Source organism: Rhyacophila brunnea, unplaced genomic scaffold (assembly GCF_057557595.1).
Source record: "Rhyacophila brunnea isolate RB1 unplaced genomic scaffold, BYU_Rbru_1.0 scaffold_24, whole genome shotgun sequence".
In the NCBI taxonomy this organism is placed as follows: domain Eukaryota; kingdom Metazoa; phylum Arthropoda; class Insecta; order Trichoptera; family Rhyacophilidae; genus Rhyacophila; species Rhyacophila brunnea.
Window position 1 is genome coordinate 20,255,598 of NW_028232904.1, and position 23,715 is coordinate 20,279,312.

Sequence of the window (23,715 nt, forward strand, 5' to 3'; positions counted from 1 at the left end):
TACGTATGCAGTTCGCCGTTCACACTTCGCCGTGAAATGTTGTATCGGAAATATACTGCCGTATATTGAAGACCATCCAACCTCTTTGGGTCGTATAGTACTGACATAAAATTCATGTCTAAATAAAACATGTTTCTTGTCGATTTACACTTTACAGGAAACCAACAGCAAACAAATTAGTTAGGTTAGGTTTCCATTCTTGAATTCATGAATATTGCCAAAATTAGCTATGAAAATTGTATTAGGTAATGTTCATTTTGCATCTGATAAAATTGGAGACCGTATAGTATACAGTCGTCTCTTTCCGATAGAAAACTCACGGCGAATGTGCCACGTTTAAATGTTTTACATACAATTTACATACAACCGTGATCCTTGGACTTGGACTATTACTGACATAAAATTCATGTCTAAATAAAACACGGTTCTTGTCGATTTACACTTTACAGGAAACCAACAGCAAACAAATTAGTTAGGTTAGGTTTCCATTCTAGAATTAATGAATTTTGCCAAAATCAGCTATGAAAATTGAATTAATGTTCATATTGAATCTAATAAAATTGGAGGCCATATACTATACGATATATCTCTTTCCGATAAGAAAGCTCACGGCGAACTGTGCCACGGTGAAATGTTTTACGTACAACTTACAATATGTAACCGAAAAATCAATGACTATTACAAGTTTCAAATTAAGGATTCCATATGAAAAATGGCATAATATGTAATAGATATTCATAAGGCACGGTTAAAATTAGTTATAGGTTTAAATATTGAATGGAAATATTGTCCATTTTCATACTTTTGGGAACAGATCGATGTACCACTGAGGTAAAATTAACATGTCTTCATCGGTAGCAATGAGAACCACTTCGGTGCACCACTTCTTTCTCTCGAAGAGTAAATTCATCTTGGGAAGGTTCCTGATGTCATCCAAACAATCACCGTGTCGGTTGAGCAACTCTTTCGTCAGACACTTCTTTATGAATGTTAAAAAGGAACTGCCGAAATTCATGCAGCCGTTGGGACTCCAATTTAGCTGTAAAAGAAGAGAGGATTACAATTTACAAATTCAATTTTTTTTAATGTGTTGCTCAAAACCCAGTCGCACATTGAAATCATCTTGTCCGGGATATAGTCGTCAATCAAAACTGGGCGTAACATTGCAACTTTCTTCCGTGTGTATAGGCGAGGTCATGACTGGACTGTGGTGTCACACGGCCAGCCAAAATAAAAGACTAAGCCGGCTCGCACATCACAACTCGCCTCGTGTGCCTGACCGCCATGAATCAAAACTTCCGAGAACGGGCAGCCGGTGTTCTATGATACAACCTCGCACATCTGCCTAGTGACATCGACATTCGCCGCATCGCGGCTGCTTCGAACGCGGCGACAGTCTGGAGAGAAATGGTCGATTGTGCGGCTGTGCGCATACGCGGAGTCGATATTGGCCGATGTCGACATGCAGGCTCTGGCCAACGCAACTCGACGCATGCGGCAGCGTCGCAGTTGCATCAGCCAATCTGCGAAGCTCCATTTGATAACGTTTGTTTCTTGGTTGACGATGACGTCACATCGAGGAATTCGTCATAAGACGCATACGGCGAGTTCTGATGTGCGAGCCCTCTGCGTGTGAAATTTTGGGATTAAACTTGCACTGCATGTCGGGTGGAATTTATTGCATGTGACAGGAACTGTTTTTTTTAAAGCTAAAACGTCGCATTCCAGCATTGACATATTCAACAACACGGCTGTGTATCAAAAAGTGGCCTGTATAGCGAGAGCAAATATTGCTCACAGTAAAAATGGGGTGATGGTGTACCTACTGTGGATGTAATTTACGAACAAAAATTTTATGAACATTCTCCGTATCGGTGGCCGCTGTTGAATGTTCATTTCCAAAACTGTGTTATGTACCATTCAAATTACCTAACTATATTGAGTCAACATCCCAATAGCTTCGACTGGCTGGAACAATGAGTTCATTATTTTACATGTTAAATCTTGTTTCATTTTTTGATTTGTTGCATCATCAATATTATTCCTGCCTAGTAGTTATCCAGTAATATAAAAAACACTCTTCAGTTGCACTTCTAACCAGAAACATAAATTGTACCTAGTAATATTCAAACTTTATATTAGTATACCAGTAAAAGTGTTATGTGATTTTATGTTATAAAGAGGAAATAAAGGACAACATTAAATATAATTAATAATATCTTTTAATAACTCCAACCCATAACAACTGGATATTATAGAAAATATTTCAACTGGGGAAAAAGTTGTATAAATATTGATATTGTGTCAATCAAAATTATTAATACTTTTCTTAACCTATGTTCGGATTGGTTACACTGCAGTGTTGCCAACTTAACTGTATCATAATTATTTATTTTGAAAAAAGAGAGTTTTATGGCATTACAACGATTGGCCAATGCGCCATAATACATATGGAGATAAACAACTCAATCCGTGTCAGCATATTGATCGGCGATATTATATTAAATACATTACCGCAATTACAAATTCTTTAACATCCATTTCCCGTCGTGTCCAATTATGGCAAACTCAGTAAATAGCTTACTGCAATTATTAATTCCGTGATATCCATTTTTCCACATAGTCAGCCATATTCAATGACGTAAACTCCATATAGAGTAGCTGACTCAATTATAATAATTATTTCCTAAACATTCTTTTCAAGATATTATTTTGATTGTGAGTACGTCAATAAATAACGGATCATAATTCATTGGACATGTCACTCGAATATAAGTTCCCGGTTTATTAGTATCTCAGTCTCTGTATCGCTCCGCACGTCTCATTCTACCAAGATTCGGACCTCGGAACAGTATCATAAATATTGTAACATAACTACCGTAACATCCTCCATCCATGGCTCCCACGTACATAACAAATACAATACAAAATTATAAAAATGACTATGAAATGATAAGACCAACCAATATAACAAGAAAGTAGAAGAAAGGGTAACTTATTATGTAAATATTAAAGTAAAATTATAACAATTATAAATTTAACCTATTTAACATGTTCACAAACGTTAATACTTTATAGCAGTGCTCCGCAACCGGTGTGCCATGACACGATGCTAGGTGGGCCGCGGCGCATTGTGTCAAAAAATGCAAATAATTTTGTATATTATACAATACTTACTTAATGGCTAAATTTGCGTGCACGACTGGTAATATATTTGAGCACCTGAATGAAATTAATAAAAAAAATGCAAGGTCAGAATGAAAATATATTGATATGCTTCACTACCATAGGGATATTAAATAAATTCACTACCATTGAAAACAACCAATGAATTTTGGGTCCGGCCCAAAAACTTATAACTTTGCTGCAAAAGAAATTTCATCATTACTTTCATACAATCAATACGACTGGATTCGAAACCCTTTTGCAACCAATGCCCGAAATTTTATAGAAGCACTATAATTATATTCGTGAGGAATTTTGTTGAATTGAGGAACGACGTGACGCTAAAAATGAATTTCGCCGATGTTCCATTGAGTATTTTCTGGATTTCGGTTAATAAAGAATATCCTCGGATTTCCGACAAGGCTATCTCAGTTCAGCACACATTTTATACGACATATACCTATGTGAGCAACTTTTTCAACTCAAGCTATAATTAAAAATGATAAGCAGTCATACTTGACGGGTGATAAGAACTTCGGGTTTCTCTTTCGTCAGAGCTCTAGTCTGGGGGGGCGTGGCAGATCAACCAGATAAGTGAGATAAACACAAGTTACAAATTTTCTCTAATGGCTAAAAAAAAGTCGCCTGCGGCGCTATATTACTACACTGATACTAATATTTTTAAATATGCAATTAATAAATACAAAAAATAGCTAAACATACAATGAATACCATTAATTTTACCTCAAACACCATTTGAAAAACACTACCTACTTTAGAGTATCATACAGCGATAGGTAGGGGGCCCGCTTCATCATGTGGGGTCCATATTTTGATGTATAAATTGTTTTACCTTTGGTGTGCCATGGGTGCGAAAAGATTGCGGAGCGCTGCTTTATAGGTTATACCACAACTATCTTTGGTGCCAATTATCGAAACCGAATATTTTATTACAAGTTTTACCTGTATGTTAATCAGATCTGATTGATTGTAGAATTTGATTTCATCGACGATTCCATTGTCATCTCTTAGGCCACACAGTATCGTATCAGTCCCATTAATAAAAGACTTCATCCACCAATTTCTGGCCTTGATTCTCCTGCAAAGGTAAATATATAAAAACAAAACCAATTATGTATGTATACTCGTACCTATTATATTTTCAAATGTGAACTAACAGAAGTATGTATGACGAGATTGCTTGCAGAACCAAAATGGCATGGATCGATTTTGAGCGTATTCAAATTCAAATGTATCATTCGCATCGTGAGTGTAAAACCAACGCATCTGCTAATTTTTCAATTTCGAGATTAAATGCAAAACAACTGCAAAAGTCGTGAACTTGATAATGTAAAAGTGAAGTAACTGAAAGAACATGCAATATAATGTAGATATAAACCAAATATTAAGGTTTTTTTTTGAAACTCTATTTCTCCTAACAAAACGAAGACTTCAAACCCTAATATATCCAAAATATGTCTTTTGCAGATGCCTTGGTTTTACACTCACGGTGCAATATGATGAGCATGACAAATTATAAATTCAAAGCGTTCACGACACAACATAGTGTTAACAATTTTCAAGTAAAAATACAGGGTAATGCGAGTAAATAATACAATAAAAGTACAGAGTGCACTAAGTTGATAGACCCTATCTTAAAAACTCATAAAACAACATCCACCTAAATTCACTCTCACGTAAATGGAATATATCAATATCTGAAGCGATTTATTATACTTATTATACATAGTTATTGACCTCCCAATTGGTATTTATTGGTTAGTTCTGCACCTTGGGTAAGATAATTATCAGAGACACACTAGCCAATACCGCCAAGAATGGCATTGTTTCCATTTAAGCTGCGTATAAGTCGGAAAAAATATGTAGCTAAATAAAGATCCCTTCTAAATTTTAAGCTACAGTATGTATAAGCATCCCTAAGAGAAAATCAGTCGGATAGAGCCACGGATAATATCCATACAGCCGAAAGAAAAGGGTGTCTCAAAAATTTCTTCTGGACCCTCTCCACCATAAGGCTGTACTTCGTATGAATAGTATCTTCAAAATGTCATCCGATAGATGTAGCCAAGTCGAAGAAATGGCAATAAGCCAATCATATTGCTTGGCGACAACCACTGGATCGATGAACTCATCATGTTCGGTAAAAATACGTGATGGGAAAAGGCTAGGGATCGAGAACAGTAGAAGGAGCTAGGGGAGGAACCGTTTATCTGAGTTGATTATATAAATATTATGTTAATTTGGGACCTATCACGGAATGGATGAATTTGGGCGCTACAACATCATCCCTCCATCTTGTATAAGCTCGGCCAGGTCTTTGTTCGCAGCCCAGCTTCCTAAATGTCAGTTTCTTTATCATACGTGACTTGTCCATACTGCAACGGCCTAAATTAATGGACTGTACAATGTGCGGACCCCGTACAAAACGTACAACTCGTAATCGTATCTTCGTCTCCACCCAGTGTTGCCATCTCTTTACATGCTCATTATGAATAAGTATAAAAAATATATATCATTACATATATATTCTTTTTAACACTATAACAATAATTTATAAGAAATAATAGATAAACAATATTATTCTATCTATAAAATATCCAAAGTTATGTATGATTTAATTGCATAATTTTAGATATTTTATAGGTAGACGAGTATTTTTTCAGTATTATTTATTATGACTTGGTTTCGCAGGGTTTAATTGAATTTTAAAAATTAACCGACACCGTCTGCAAATTGTAGTCTTATTTCAATGAAAACAAATACGTATGACTGACAAAGTTTAGTGTGCAGTATTCAAGGCGGATCTTAACAGCTTACTTCCACCCTTCGCCACTGCCGTTAAGAATAAACCTGCTGAGGCACTTTTTTGCTTCATTTTCATACATTCACATACATATGGAAAAAATAATCTTCAACATGTTTAATTATGAGTGAATATTGCACCTGAACTTTTCCATGTCCCAAGGGGTTAACACACGTTTCATAATTTGTAAATTGACAAATTTGAGACCTCGCAGTTTTTCAACTGTCAACTCTGCCTTGGATATTTCCTCGCCTTTTTCACACATGACAGCATCCATTTCAGATGCGTAGATCAATCGGTGTCCGTCCATTTTGGCGTCATGGACACACACAAATCCATTGGATTCATTCAGAGCAGTCTCCACATCTGGTTCCTCATTTGACTCATCTAAAAACAAATATAAAAATGATTTAACAGGTTAAGTGCCCAAAGCGTCTTTGGACGCCCTAACTATACCAATTCTTATGTTAATTACTATCAATTAACTAATTGCGGCATAGAAAGGATTAAACTGAAAATTACATAGTTTAAAAGAATAATATTTTTTTTTTTATTTATTTAGAAGAAGAGTATTATGACATTACAGCGAATGGCCAATGCGCCATAATAAATACAAATTTAAAAAATGACTTAACGTGGTAATGTAGATATTAAAGTAAAATAATAAATACAATTATAAATTTAAGTTATTTAACACGTCCACAAATATTATATAGTTAATAAAAAATCAAAAACCTTCATGGTGCCATCACATCACATCCGTCCTGCGACGGGGCATCATGAATACCGTGAAGTTACGAGTAATATTGGTGATTGTAAATGAACCGACGAAGAAGTAAAAAAAAATGCTTTAAAAAATCAATCATTCTTCGGGTAGACAAGGATTGCATTGATAGCATACCCAGAAGAAAGCGAGTCGGAAAATTAATTTTATTATCATAAGGAAATAATCCATGTCTTTAACTCATTACGTGCGTCCAACTCAACTATTGCGTTGACCAGTACCTGACCATTAGATATAATTAGCGTGTTATTTAAATGTGGTAATTAATTAGTAATTCACAGGTCCGCAGTGAATGCGTTAAGTAGAGAAATCTAAGAAATCTATTGTGGACTCGATCCAACTTAATTGTGTGGACGGATCTGTTAGGACTCCAAATAATTCATGCATATTCAAGAATACCAACACAAATGATACGTATAATGTATGTACCACTCGGACGCTATATATAACCTGTAACGAAACGTTAAATAATTAATTGTTAAATCCAATTAAATCGTTTCTTAGTACTCGTCTCACCGAAGACTTACAACTTTACTAATAATAACACTAGTAATAATAGATCCCACGATGGCCGCACGGCTTAAGCGTCGGCCTATAACATCGTGGGTCCAAGATTCGAATCCTGGGTCGTGTATAAGTAAGAGTATGGACCTAATAGGTTGAGCAAGTGACTGACATCTATTTCTCATAAAAACAAAAATCTATTAATACAAAGTTCCACTCTGTAGCGGCCCATATTATTATGATCATATTAGGATCGGACATGGTCAATATAATATATAGCAGTAGCGAAGGGTGGAGGTAGGCTATTAAGATTCGCCATAAATAGTGCACATTAAACTTTGTTAGTCGTACATATTTGTTTTTATTGAGTTGAGACTATAATTTACAGATTGTATTGGTTAGTTTTTAAAAATCAATTAAACCCTGCCTAAACCAAACCACAATCGTTTTGGTATATTATTTTGGGCGATACGACAACATTGTGCACACCTTTTCATTCATACCTATCTGATTTCGTTGTATTTAGAATACATAGTACACATATTGTTGGTTCATTTTTTTTAAATTCATTAAGCCCTGCCTAAACCAAACCATAATAGATAAAAAATATTACTCTATCTATAAAATATTCAAAGTTACTGATACACCCCTGTTACAGGCGGGCTTCTCCCGGTGTAAAATAATCATTTAGTAGCTCAAGTCGAAACGTAACCCTGACCTCTAGAAACGGCTTCATAAAACATCTAATCTGATTCCTTGCTCAACCACGTATTTTTTATTCATAAGTAAAGGCCTTCGTCCGGTGTGTGAAAATCGCATATTGGGCGGAGGTGTAATTAAGATAAATTTAATTTAAAAAGTATAAATGATGATGGATGAAAGCGATAATTTTAAGACTAAATATAAGTATTTAAATATAATAAATTTTGCCGCGCATTGTGCGTGAAATCCTCGCGCGCCGGCGCCATGGTCAGGCTCATGATTCGCCGAATCAAAGATCATGCGATCAAGATTTGGCCAATCACTAGTCCCTTTTACTAATGGCGTGGGTACGCGAAGTTTAGAAAGAAAAAAGAAGTGAGTAAGCGTCCTTTGTAAACCGTGTACGGACCTGCGTAACTAATTGTAAAAAAACAAAATATGTAATGGACTATAAAGTAACGTTGTCCAACCAGATATTAAAATATATAACGCTAAGACCGCACGAGAAAGACTTAGTGTTTTATTTAATTTTACCAACATATATAAATCTGTTTAATTTCTTTTTTTTTTTGTGAATCCGGGGTTCGATGGACACTTGAGCTAGCCGCTGGAACCCCGGGTATCTCATTACGTATGATTTAAGTGCATAATTATAGATACTTTATAGATAGACGAGTATTTTTTGACTATTATCTATTATGGCTTGGTTTCCAAGGGTTTAATTGTATTTTAAAAACTAACCAACACCATCTGTAAATTGTAGTCATATTTCAATGAAAACAAATACGTATGACTGACAAAGTTTAGTGTGCACTATTTATGGCGGATCTTAACAGCTTACCTCCACCCTTCGCCACTGATATATAGATATTATAATATACAGTGGCGAAGGATGGAAGCAGGCAGTTAAGATCCGACATGAATAGTGCACATCTGAACTTTGTCAGTCAAACGTATTTTGTTTTCATTAACTAAGACTGCAATGTATAGATAGTATCTGTTAGTTTTTAAAACCCAATTCAACCATGCATAATCCAAGCCATAGTAGATAATAGTCCAAATATATTCGTTTATTAAAATTATTTTAGATATTTTATAGACAAACGAAAACGAATATTTTTTATCGATTATGGTTTGGACTACGCAGGGCTTAATGAGTATGTATTCATAATTCAATGAAAACAAATAAGTATAACCGAAAAACTGTGCAGTATTTATGCCAGATCGCCCATAGCATATCTAACTATTATGGATTTGTTTAGGTAGGGTTCAATTGAATTTTAAAAACTAACCAGCACTAAGTTAAATGAAAACAAATAAGTATGACTGACGAAGTTTAGTGTGCACTGTTAGGAAATATTATTAGGTATAAGATGTGAACTAATATAATTATTTAATATGTTACAATATTGTCAATATCGCAAGGGATGTTTTTCAATCAATAAAATAAGGAATACCTTTTAGAATAAGTACCTATTATAGTGAGATTTTTAAGAGTAGACATGTTCCCACAAGTTGTTATTGTAAGAATTAATAATAAATTGTGATGTTATATCCTGGGGTCTATATTTAGGATGATTTGTGTAATAAAATCTATTAATCAGTAGAACCCAGTGAAGTATTGACCGTGTGAATGTATCGCAGGTACAATATAATGTCTATTGTGAAAATTAGTATGTAAGATGTTACGCCGTACCATTAAGAGCGGGAATATACGAACAACATCGTGTTATTGCTGCTGGCAGCAAACAAGCAACCGAACACGGCTGCTCGTGTTGCCGTGATCGGCGGCAAACGAGCTGCCGACCAATGCAACGATGCGGCAGCTCATGTTGCTGAGATTGTGTGACAAATGTGTCAGCGGGTGTGTATCGGATTGGAATGACGGTACGCAGGACTAGGCGGAGAGAGAGGTGGGAGGGGCTGTTGCTATATCGGGCAACCAGCGCTGTCAGTGTATGTTTGACGCGGCAGCAAATTTACTGCGGCAACTTGGCGGTTTCGGACAGCGCATCGACTGCAGCTGCTGGGGTCGGCAGCAGTGTGTTGCTGTGTGTGCGTCCAGTATGAGTTTTGTATCAAAAATTGTGGATTTCCGAGTTGCCACTGCCGGCAGCAGCAACATGATGTTGCTCGTGTATTCCTGCTCTAAGATGGACATTTAGTTAGGCTAAAACCACACAGGTAGGTGCCTCGCTTGGTGCTTAATGCTACGCTACGACCTAGGTGACATATCCTAGCGAATGGACGCACACTATACTATCGCAATGGCCAAACTGCACGCTTCGCGCCTCGCTACGTGATTATTAGTCACCTAGTGAGTCTCCTGGCGAACAAACGTGTTGGTTATTTTTATTGTGTCACCTAGTGATTCTGCAAAATGGCGGATGTTTCTTCAGTATGACAAACGTCAAACACTATGTTTTTAGGTTATGAAAAATGACGCATGGGATGAATTGACATTATGCACCCAACAAATTCGAATTTGAGACTTTCGGAATTTTAAACTTAAATTCTCTGTGAGAAATAGCTTTCTGGTAAGTTTTGAGAGTGACATCGTTGTTGACTTGAGCGCTCCCAAATGTCAAATGAATTTGTACATATGCACGTAGCATGCAATGTGGCAGTAGTGTTTTTAGTATACAAGCATAGCACCTAGCGAAGCACCTATCTATGTGGCCGAAGCCTAAGTACTAACTAGATAATATATGTTGCTGGAATTTGTGACCCAATCCTGTGGTCCACACGTCCGCCCGACTGGAACATCTCTCCGCCTCGATATCACGATCGCCCTCCAAGCGAGAAACGTAAATCACTCCTCGAAACACACTGACTGCAATACGAATTGTTCCCAAATCCTTGTATGGGAAATTGCACACTGTCACCAATACCCTTCCGTACATCACAAACGGTGCGTTCTCCAGTGCAATCTTACTCGAGTCGAATACATCAATCGGCGAAGCGTTGTCTTTCAAGTAATTGCACAGAAAGCCAACCCCGTGCTTCCATTTCAACCTGGTTATTGTTTCACTTGCCCGGTGGTTCAAATCATATTCGATTCCAGAAGTTTGCGGTACTCCCCGTAAGAACCTGAGTTTCGAATTGTCTGGGAGATATTCCCTGTCTGGGAAACCATCTTCGCGTCCCTCACTGAAAAACCCGTGTATTATCGGCCTAGAAAAGTTCGGAAAGTCTACACATTCGTACAGGCTTCGATATGTTTTTAGTTCCATTTTTTTGAATTCATAAAAAAGCAGTTTAGAAGGTAGGTATGACAAGATTCGAGCAATAATAATTATCAATGCACACCCGTATTCTCCGACAGACACCGTACACAGTACCATAGATAACATACGTAAGCACAGTACACACCATAGATAGTAAACACCCCGGAAACGGAAAGATATCACCAAACACCATAGATATTAGCGGCCTGACAGTGTTGACATCTTTTTGTCACCGTACGCGGTCCCAAGTAATAAATAGTATTTCGGGAAAAAATATAGTGCACATTGTCATAGGTATTATGTTGGAGATGTACCTATAAGTTTTTTGCTACTCACCAAAAAAATAACGTAGAATTTGAAAAATTCCATAACACGTTTTTATTTGGAAACCTTTTCCCACGAAAAACGTTTACCGATGAATTCAAGAAATTTTATTTCAAACCAAAGTCAAAGGCTTTTTTACGTTTTTCGAAAATAAAAATCCAGGTTCTCCAAAGGTTCTTATTTGACGAAATTATAGTACTGCATCAATTTATACCACGAAAATATCGAAATTTTACTACTTTTTGTGTATTTTTCCGATATTCAAAATTATCGTATTTTGGGAGTACTATACCTGTTTTATTTCGTACATAGTACGCGGACCAAAAGTATAGTACAAATACTACCTATAGGTAATTATAGGGGGAATATATATTCGCACAATTGAATAGACTGTTTTCACAAAGCGCTGACAACATTTCAAAAGATGTTCGTCACATCGGAAATGGATGATATTCACAAATCAACTACAACACTCAAATAATCGATTTGCACTAAGGAAAAAGTAGTCTTCACGTATCAATATACTATTGTAACCAATTAATCGTAAAAGAATACAAACACTATGAAAATTAGGTTTAATGATTTTAAACAATATTTTGGCAAAACATAAGTATGTATTAGGCACCTACTTTCAGATTCAAATAATACTATTAATACCTATTTAGAAAGTGACGTTAATTAAAACTTAGGTAATTGTGCCGCAGATGCCGTCATGAGCTTTTATGATTTTTTTTACGAAAACAGTTTATTCCAGTAGACAATTATAATAAATACCTTTTTCTGTCGGCACATAGGTTTTTCGATCCAATAATTGTTAATTTAAAATTTGAAATGCTCATAGATTTTGATACTTCATTATCACAATCTAAGATTATATTATTAGGTACCTAATATTTGGTTGGGGTAGGTTAGGTTAGGTTAGGTTAGGTAAGGTTAGGTTAGGTTAGGTTAGGTTAGGTTAGGTTAGGTCAGGTCAGGTTAGGTTAAGTTGGGTTAGGTTAGGTTTAGTTATATTAGGTTAGATTACGTTAGAATAGGTTAGGTTAGGTTAAGTTCAAAAATGATACTTATACAATCTTATAACGGCATCTGCGCCACATTTACCAAAATTTATATCGATGAACCGAAAAAGATATACCTAGGTGGTGTTATTTGGTTGTAGATTGTAGACATCAAATAATATATGAACGACAGCAGCATGAATATACACATATTTATATTACTGCGTTAAACATTAATTATATTGACACCTAAGCATCATTTTTGCGATTGCCTTCTAATAAATTGTATTGCTGCTACAATTACTAGTTTGACATTTGTGAATTTCTACCTTTTCTTTGTGATGAACAATTTTACAAATGTGTGCAGTTGTCAAAATTGAGTGAATTTATATTTACAATGAGTGATTTATGATTTTTGTTTTGTGAAACAAACTATTTTATGTGATTTCATCTATTTATTTGTGAAATCATTTAATATATGTGAAAACTACTTTCCAAATGTTGTTATTTTTTTGTGAATTTTGATTATTGCATTGTGCGATTAATTCCCACCCTAATTATAGTACGGTTGGCAATACTGAACAGAAATGAATTTTGAAAATAGTGTTGCCACTGTTCGAATGTTCATAGGGCAGCGGTGTTGCCATCTTTTTCTATGTTGGTGTAAAAAATACATGAACATTTTCGTCTTGAATTCTTCAAAATTATAGAATTTTGGTATAATATCTCGGGTAAAATTACAGTATTTCTTTTGACCATGTCCCGATCCCAATAGGATCATAATTATGTAAAGATTTGTATTGACAGATTTTTGTTTTTACGATTGATAAACAATTTGTGTATTTACCAGACCCAGGACCCACGACATTATACGCCGATGCGTAAACCACTTAGCCATAGTATCTCAGCTTCCATCAACTAAGGTGAGTGTTTTGTGTAAGGCCATCCTCCCACGTGAATACTCAAAAAAGACGAGACCGAAACTCCAGTTTTTAGCTAATGTGTTTCAAATCGCCCGCAACTGAAACCGAGACGCGACATGCTAGTCTCCCAGTCTCAGTTGCCAGTCAGCCATTAAACAATTGTACCAATGTCAGTAGATTCGATGAAAAAATCATATTTTCTTATCAAATTGGTAGCACTTTCGTGTTTTGTTGTTGAACAAGCTCAAGGTAGCTTTCCTTGGACATTCTGTAAAAAGCAAGAAATTTAGAATCCGTTACTCGAAGTTCCTTTGCAGCAACGAACAGTCTGCAGTTTATATTTTTCTCTATATAAGGATGAATTCAAAATTTTCTTATATTATTTTGTCTCCTGTAACTATAATATTGGTAAAGAACCAAAGCCTCTCGTCGCTTGACTCGCTCGAAGACATTATTTATTAGATTAAGGGTACCTACGAAAGCGCTTTCTGATCTCCTTATTGAGGATTCCATGGACAGGATAAAAAAACTATTCGAGCGATGTATTCTAGTAAATGCATCAGCGTGCGTTTTGTCAGTTTTTAACTGTCAGTTTTTTAACACCGGCGTCATGTACAAAACAGCTGATGGTCCAGTTTGAGGTTATGAGATTATTATTTCGAGTGAGTTCCAGTAGTAGCGCTGTGTGCGAAGCATCAGTCACGGGCCGGCTTAGAGTTCCATCACCAACCAGTTCCGTCGGATTTCAGTTGCTGCGTGGGAAGAGGGCCTAAGTAGGTACCTAGGTATTTACATATTTTTTATTTTAAATTTATAAATTGATCATTGGTTTAAATAGAATAAATTGATAGAAATAATAATAATTGAGCCATAGACTAATATACATCGACTGAACCTCGTATGACGAGGATTGTGACCCGGTTGATTTGGCTGTCACAGACCTACAAACTTATCTGGAGAATGAGATGGAGGAGCCACTGTCAAAAACTACCCAATCACGACTCGTAACTGGCAAAATCTGACATTCTAATGACGTTTTTCAATATGGCGTCCTATGGTAGTTCGTAGTTCCATCTTTGGCCATTCTCCAGATAAGTTTTAGGCCTGTAATATTACAGGTTGGCCAAAGATAATATAGGTACTCAGCGTTGCCATATCTACTGAAATTTTATGAACCAGGCTTTATTAGATTATACTAATAAAAGTACTCATATACCAATAACTATAAATTATTTAAAATTATGCCATTAACATACTTAATTTTAGATAAGTATTTTATACATACAGAAGAATATTTTTTATCGATTAGGCTTCGGCCACATAGGGAGGTGCTTCACTAGTCCTGAGCTAGATGCTATGCTTGTCTACTAAAAACATTACTGCCACATTGCAGGCTACGAATCAGTGTTGCCAACCGTACTATAATTATAGTATTTGTACTATAATTTTGGTCCGCGTACTATGTACGATATAAAACAGGTATAGTACGCCGAAAATACTATAATTTTGAATATCGGAAAAAATATATAAAAAGTACTAAAATTTCGATATTTCCGTTCGATAAATTGGTGCAAAGTACTATAATTTCGCAATATAAGAAGATTTGGAGAACTTGAAAAAGAAATGCTCGAAAAACGTAAAAAAATCCCTTGAATTTGGTTTAAAATGAAATTTCTTGAATTCTTCGGTAAGCATTTTTGGTCGGAATAGGTACCTAAATAAAAAGGGGTCTCGGAGTTTCTCAAATTCTGTTATTTTTTTCTGAGAAACATAAAACCTATACATTTTCAACAGAATATGACAACGCGTACTATATTTTTTCCCCAAACACTATAATTTTGGAGGCTCTGTACTATAATTCCACTTTGAAAAGATGGCAGCACTGACGTGCTTAGGAACAAAAATAATTCATGTGACATTTGGGAGCACTCAAGTCAGTGTTGCCACATTTTTCTATGCTGATTATAGTACAAAGGCGTAAAAATTATAGTATTCCTAAAAAATATATAGTACAGGAACATTTTTCGTCTTGAATCCTTTAAAATTATAGTATTTTGGTATATTTGGCGTAAAATTATAGTATTTCACGAAATCAAAATTATAGTATTGTACTATAATTATTGCGATAGAATAGTGTGCATTCGTTCGCTAGGATATGTCACCTAGCACGTAGCCATCAAGCAAGGCACCTGCCTATGTGGCCTTAGCCTTATAGTTTAGTTAGGAAAGGTTTAGTGAATTTAGAAAACCTAACACCATTTGTAATGTGTATTCTTAATTCAACGAAAAGTAATATTATGTAAGTAGTAGGTATAACTGAAAAATGTGCACTATTGTTGCATAGCATACATAAACTCGTATGTTTTGGCTTAGCAGGGTTTATAAAATTTGAAAAACTAACCAGCACCATCTACAAACTATATTCAAATCAAGAAAAACAGCACCCGGAATGAACCAGAATGCACTGGAGCACGGCTCCGGTTTGTAAAATCACCGAATGGCAGCGAACCGTCTCGTAAAATTCTCGACCCTCGTTAGAATATTACGTTTCGGTCCAGATTTAATAAAATTAGGGAAATTGAATTGGTACCTAGGTAAATAAAAAAACATAAATATAAAGTAATTAATATTTTTTTATTAAGAAATAATTTTACTGGTTGAGTACCTATTTATCTGGATTTTCAATGACCCGTAAATATGTAGGTACTTATTAAGAATGTGTAAAATAGTGGTAAACTAGGAAACGACAAAAAAATCTAAAAGTGTAAAATTTTAATTCGGTCATAATATGTATTACAGCTTAACAATGAAACGGTACATATTGTAAAAAGAAATGAAAGCACAATAATTGTTAAATATTATAATATACTAACTAGGTGAAAACCCATTCAGGGACATGCGAAAATATATCTAAATTCTTGTTAATTATTAGGAACTTCACTGGGTCTTCAAGGCGGCTATCGACTGTAGTTTATCATATGTATGTATTGAGTCTAAATTCTTGTTAATTATTAGGAACTTCACTGGGTCTTCAAGGCGGCTATCGACTGTAGTTTATCATATGTATGTATTGAGGAGGGTAATTGTTACAATAAGTTAACCGTCTCTAAACTGTCAAAAACTGCTATTTTATAACAGGTTTTCTCTAGGCTGTGTTAATTTTTCGAGCGAGACAGACAGTTTTGAATGCTAACATACTGTAACAATTGTAAAACCTCATTACATAAATATGATTTCAATTTGAATTTATTTTTTAACATATTGTGGACATTACAAATTATGAGTTTAAGACGTTCACAACATGACATGAACATTGCTGTAAAGAAAAAAAGTACTAAAACGATAAATTGAATATATAAAAAGAGAACATAATATAAACATACCAATACACCAGTTCAATGGGGGAACAACTCAAAATTTAAAGGTTTTGAGCTAAGAATGCCATTTGATGTACAAAGGTCTTCTCTTTATAATTCAGCAAAAAAAATAATTAAAATTTTTTTCAATGTGTCATAAAATCGAATAATCCTTTCTAAGTGATACACCCCTGTTACAGGCGGGCTTCTCCCGGTGTAAAATAATCATTTAGTAGCTATCAAGTCGAAACGTAACCCTGACCTCTAGAAACGGCTTCGTAAAACATCTAATCTGTTTCCTTGCTCAACCACGTAAGTATTTTTTTATTCATAAGTAAAGGCCTTCGTCCGGTGTGTGAAAATCATATACTGGGCGGAGGTGTAATTAAATTAAATTTAATTTGATTTAAAAAGTATAAATGATGATGGATGAAAGAGATAATTTTAAGACTAAATATAAGTATTCAAATATAATAAATTTTGCCGCGCATTGTGCGTGAAATCCTCGCGCGCCGGCGCCAGGGTCAGGCTCGTGATTCGCCGAATCAAAGATCATGCGATCAGATTTGGCCAATCACTAATCCCTTTTACTAGTTGGCGTGGGTCTGAGGAATTTAAAAAGAGAAAAAAAAGTTAGTAAGCGTCCCTTTTCCAATAGGATAGGACCTGCGACTATAATCGTAAAAACCCAGATAAATTTGTGAAACTAAAAATCATAAGAAAATATAAGACCACGTCACGAACACGAAAGACCGAGTTTTATTGCCACTCTAACCGTTTATATCTTTTTTTTTGTGAATCCGGGGTTCGATGGACACCTGAGCTAGCCGCTGGAACCCCGGGTATCTCATAAGATTAATCAGTAATTCCATTATATAATCAAATTTATTTGTTAATTCGTTATTAAAGTGTACAATTTCATTGTGCATTGATGAATTCCACTAAATCAAATACAAAAAAACATACACTTTCATCGAAATCAAGGCTTTAAAATTTAAATAAGAATTACTGCAAAAAATTCAAACACCATTATCTCGGAACAAGGTTTTATGAGTTGTTCCCCTATTGAACTGGTGTATCGATACAAAAGCAGTGAAAATACAATTAAACATCTATAGAAGTTCAAAGAAGTATACCTACCGAGTTTGCTAAGGAGACCCCATTTAAAGAATTTATAAAATAGTGTCCAGTATATATATATCAACACCCGAAGCAATTTGGTTGAGCATAGTTATCGCCCTCCCAATTGCCATTACCATTAGCAGGTTGGTTCTGCACCTTGGGATAATAAACAACTGATGCTCTCTATTTCTAAGACTACCGTTGATCGCCTTGAGTATATAATAGGAATAGACCCACATAACTATAATAATTGAGGATGTGCCTCGACATGTAAAACATAGAATGATTACCGAAAGCTTTCCTATAAAGTTGGTATTTAAACAAATATCATTTTTTTATTACTAAAGTTAATTAAATATAAATTAAATATCTAGCATGTCCATCGCATCTATTCTATACACAAGACTGCTTTCGGCCGCTACGGCAGCTATCTAGATTAGGTTTGTATCGAAGTATTCGCACTTATTGTAACAATTACAATAAGTACTATCGTTTAACAGCACCCCTCTTAGCTGTGCTAAATTTTAGTGCGAGATAGACAGTTTTGACTGTTTAGACAGCTAACTTATTGTAATTGTTACAATAAGTGCTAATACTTCAATACAAACCTACCCTAGATAGCGGCCGAAACTGTGCTCGAAATGGAAAAGTTTGCGAACCGGAGCGTTCGACTGTTTTCTGAAATTATTTACATAGTTATCAAATTTTTTGTATATTTTATAAAAATAAGTGTGTTAGATTTGCTAATATAATATGGCCTATCTAGCTCTGACGGTCAAATTATTTTTTCCACGAGACTGAGCAAAAATTTTACCGATTTCATGATCAGGAACGGCGCCCCGGTGCGCTCCGGTACACTTACGAGCCCTGGGCCGAAAGCAGTCTTGTGTATATAATAGATGCGCAGGTCCATGACAAATGGGTAAAGTGTTACTGCTATGAATGAATAAAACTATTTTAATCAAAAATATGTAAGTATTATATTAAATTTATTCTTATTTAAACTGCTACTTACTGAGACATATTCTGTCACATGCAATTAGAATACTTGAATTTTGTTTATATTGAGATAGGTATCCTCTGCAATAAGCCAATAGCATTAGTGACAATACTCTGACTGACCCATTTTGCAGCATTTTCGGGCACTGTGCACGCCAGTGGCGAAGGGTGGAGGTAGGCTGTTAAGATCTGACATAAATAGTGCACACTAAACTTTGTCAGTCATACATATTTGTTTTCATTGAACTTAAGACTAAAAATTGCAGACAGTGTTGGTTAGTTTCAAAATTCAATTGAACCCTGCAGAACCAAGCCATAATAGATAATAGTCAAAAAATACTCGTCTATCAATAAAATATCTAAAATTATGCAATTAAATCATACAACACGTCTTTGAATATTTTATAGATAGAATAATATTTTTATCTATTATAATTTGGTTTATGCAGTGCTTATTGAATTCAAAAAAAAAATGAACTAACAATATGTGTAATAACGTATTCAAAACAAATAAAAGTGTGCACAATTTTGTCATATCGTCCAAAATGTACCAAAACTATTATGGTTTGGCTTAGGCAGGGATTATATTGATTTTTAAAAACTAACCAATACCATCTGTAAATTATAGTCTTAGTTCAATAAAAACAAATACGTATGACTAACAATGTGTAATGTGCACTATTTATGGCGGATCTTAACAGCCTACCTCTACCCTTCGCTACTGGTGCACGCTCACTGAATACGAGTTTAAAAAAAAGATCTGAAAAATCAGTTTATGATTGCCATGGTATGTTCCTGTTCTGTTTTTCATTAACATTTTAAGCACATTGCAGAGGCTATTCTCAAGAAATAATGTATTGAAGAGACCACCAATCGTTGCGATTCGGCTCACGCGCCAACTGTGTCCCTGATTATCTGTATATGAGGATTAGCACGAGTCAAACAGCAACATCTGGTAGTTGTGTAGGAGCACAATTTAGTACACTTCAATACATTATCTCTTGAGAATGATCTCTGCAATAAGCCCAAAACGTTTCGGAAAAACAAAGGAAGAAAACACGACAATCCAAAAACAACCTAATGACAATTAGAATTGAAATTATATATGGTTACAATGAAAATTATAATATTTATATTATGCAATGTCCTATGATACAAAAGGCTTGATGCACTTTAGCGAACTTGCTTTGATTGTATAATTACACCCATTATTTATTTTAGCAGAGTAGAAAAATTATTATCACCATAATTCATTTAAAACTGTCACTAAATGAATCAGTTATAGGTATACCGAAATATTATTACAATACTGAAAATTAAAAAAAATATTTAGGTTTATATATGTTACACCGAATGTGTGAAATTGCGTATTACAGGAAATCGGCAATATTTTGCCTAATTCATGAATAAGATAACGGGCTTGCATTATTCATAAATTAGGCAATTTATCTGCCGAGTGCGTGAATTTGGCAGTGTATGGAATTCTTAAACTGTCAACATTACAGTAGAAAAAGTAAATTTAATACGGATGGTTTTATTAGTTATAATTGGACTATTATTATTATTAGGTTAGGTTAGGTTTTGTAATTCTGAATTCAACTGAATGTCCATTTTGAGGTTAGCTAACAAGTGTCAACAAACTATCAAATCATACTATCACAAACAAACAATCGACCATTGCCTAAGACCCAAGCACGAATTAAATCGCGAAAATACCTTTAAATAAAATTCTTCCGTTATCATATTATGGTTTTAGATTTTTTTGGGCATAGTAAATTGATATGAACGTCATTGTAGTTTTTTGATTGGTATATTTTTATATAATCAATGACGTTTGACACATGTCATTTGGTTAGTTTGATTAGTTGCAAAAAACACCACCGGAGCGCGACCATCTATTTTGACCAAATGCATGAGCATTTGACACATTTGGTTTAGTTGCAAAAAACACCACCGTAGCACTACTATCTAATTTGCCCAATGCATGAACTTGGCAGAAAAATTACTACCGAATTCACGCACTCGGCAGATATTTTGCGTAATTCAAAAATAAAGCGACGGGCTTGCATTTTTCATGAAATAGACAAAATTTTCCGATTTTATGTAATACGCGATTTCACACATTCGGCGTAACATATATATCATGATTACTGCTTTATTTCTTCTGTATTTCGACGCAAGCTTTTGGTGTTTGACATATCTATGAAATATAATATGTCAATAGAAATATAATATCTATTTTTTCCAGTTGGTAAAAGATTCATATTTTGTAAACTTTTCATGTAAAAAGGCGAGTTAAAACTGTACTATTTTTTTTTTCACTGATGTTTCCGCGGATTCCACATACATTGAAAATGTAGCCTACTGTTATACTACAAAAGATGTTGAACAACCTTCTTTTATAGACATATATCCTAAATGTATTAAATTGAAACAAAAAAAAAACTTAGTCCACTGGATAACTTAACTTATTACTATATAACCATGCTTTATGCGCTTACAAAATAATTTTAAATGTCATAACATAACTAATATAATATTATAAGACTCCTACTTATAGTCCAAATTCTTTGGTTCATACCCCCCTTATTAGGTATGGAACCTTAAAATCGGCTTGCTTCTTAAGCGCGAACAAAATTGAGGTGCATGTCGTCTACTAAGGGTTCAAATAGACTATATGACGATCGGGCACATATATGCTAAAAACGTTTTAGTGTCTATGATCAAATCTATGCCATTCTGACATATTATACATACATATTGTATGAGAGCTATGACAACGTATTTACACTCTGTGACACTCTGTGACACAGGACGCCAACATAAGAAACGGGTTTTTCGACATATATATTGATACCAGATGGAAATCTCCCACAGGAGACTACCTCAAAGGGCGGACCGAACCATCATATTTCCCAAAATACCACAGCCTACGTCCACTCTTCGCGGTGATCGCAACCCTCGGCCGAGCGGAACCCGTCTCCTTGAAATTCAAATTCGTCAGAATCCCGCCAAAACAGACGCGGCCTACCGATAGCGCCGCCACTGGTCAATTTGTCGGTAAAACAGGGAGGTTCGCGACCGAGAGCGGGATGACGCCGAATCTGACGGTTGAACACGCGCGAAAAGCTCCTTCTTCGATTGGCCGCCGGACAGCGAGCATCATCTCTGCTCGCCTCGGACGCGAAGCCAAGATACATATCCCGCCAAAAGGACCGCGTCGGCAGACTTCTTAAGCATCTCCAGGAAATAAAGGACCACATCGGCAGCACGCCAAGCCGCAAGCCCCGATCCTATCTCCCATCGGACAGCGAGCATCGCCTCGGATGCCAAGCATCAGCAGCTAGGACGCAAAGAAGCCACGTTTGCAGCCCGCCAATTACCGACCGACCGCCATGACAATAACATGTAACGACTTACAATAAACCAGCCTTGACCAAATACCCCGTGCGTTTCTGTCCTCCACCCCCGCTTTGACCTTGACGTTATCACGGCCTGCCATCTCCGCTTCAGAGCGCGCAGAAGGCCGGTGATAAGTTGATCGCCGTCAACGTGGGGCTTGTGGGCAGGATTGTGTCCACCGGAGCCAGCATCGACCCTGAGATACGCCAGCAGAGTGAGTACACCTGTGAACTTCCTCAAGCAGTGACATTTGCGAGTACTCACTCTACCGGGGGAGAAACACACGGCCGGTATTTACAATGTCAAATTGACTTTGTTTCGCGCGTGCAATCGCAACATCGAGACACGCGGCGATACGTTCCTCGCAGCGGAAATGACACACGAGATCGCGCGGACCGTACTCCCGCAAGTTCATTCGATGTGGGAAGCATAGCCAGACAATGCTGGGGGCCGCGCAAAAAAAAACCGCGTGGTCCCGAAACCTGGAATTCAGCACACCAGTGGCGCCTGACAGAAGCAAAAGCATGGACATCGGCTCCATCACAAGACGGGACAGCACCATGAATCAGCAGCATCGCTATGTTCCTCCGACCAGCTGTATCATCCCTCGACCCTGGCCCACGGAGGAATACATAAGATGTCATGGCCAACGGCGTCGCGACGCTACACGGAGATGCCCCGGCTACCGACGCCGACGCTCTTCGTGACCGACGTCACCCAGCACAGCGAGGTGCCAGCCAATGGCGCTCGTACCTCCAACCCAGGCGAAACATCTGCCACCAGCGCGGATGTCTCGCCTAGCATAACCACCAGCCTTATCAAGCCTAGCGAGCCTTACGACGCTCCTCGCAAAGACTCAAGGTCAAGCTTCAGTACCAAACCCCATAACCAGCCGCTTACCATTTGGCACCGGCGTTATCACGGAGTGCCCCGGCGCGACGCCCGGCAAATGCGTGATATACCTTACGGCAGACCGAGGTTGGTCGCCTGGTCTCTGGTTGCCCAACCGGCGGTGACCAGCAGATACATCAGACACCGCCTCAATCGCCGACGGCCCAAGGCTACATCGGATCTGCAACCTGAGGGTCCAAGAAGACTGAAGCGGAAGCCAAGATTCCAGGGACGCAGCAAGACCCCCAGCATTAATCGACCAACAAGACAAACATCCGACGCCAGCGAGGATGTCACGCCCGCCTTAAAACTACGACACCTATGGCCAAACCGCTTCGACGCCTTGGACGTGCGAGAAGACGACGCTCAAGAACTCAAGGTCCCACTTCCAACACCAGACCCCATCACCAGACGTCTATTCTTGGAACCGGCGCTATCACGGAGTGTCCCTGACTGACATGTCTGACACCTCCGCGAAAACCTCACGAGGA

At 36.7% G+C, this 23,715-nt stretch overlaps 1 protein-coding gene across 1 annotated transcript; it reads right to left on the bottom strand.

Annotated features, from left to right (window-relative positions):
• Nucleotides 1-796: 796 nt before the first annotated feature.
• On the bottom strand, nucleotides 797-22,895 carry LOC147069162 (decapping and exoribonuclease protein-like). Its single transcript, XM_085951619.1, has 5 exons — nucleotides 22,816-22,895; nucleotides 10,708-11,153; nucleotides 6,130-6,376; nucleotides 4,129-4,264; nucleotides 797-1,039 (listed from the first exon to the last, which is right to left on the bottom strand). Exons 1-5 carry the CDS (start codon nucleotides 22,893-22,895, stop codon nucleotides 797-799), a joined length of 1,152 nt encoding a protein of 383 aa, XP_085807745.1.
• Nucleotides 22,896-23,715: the final 820 nt, after the last annotated feature.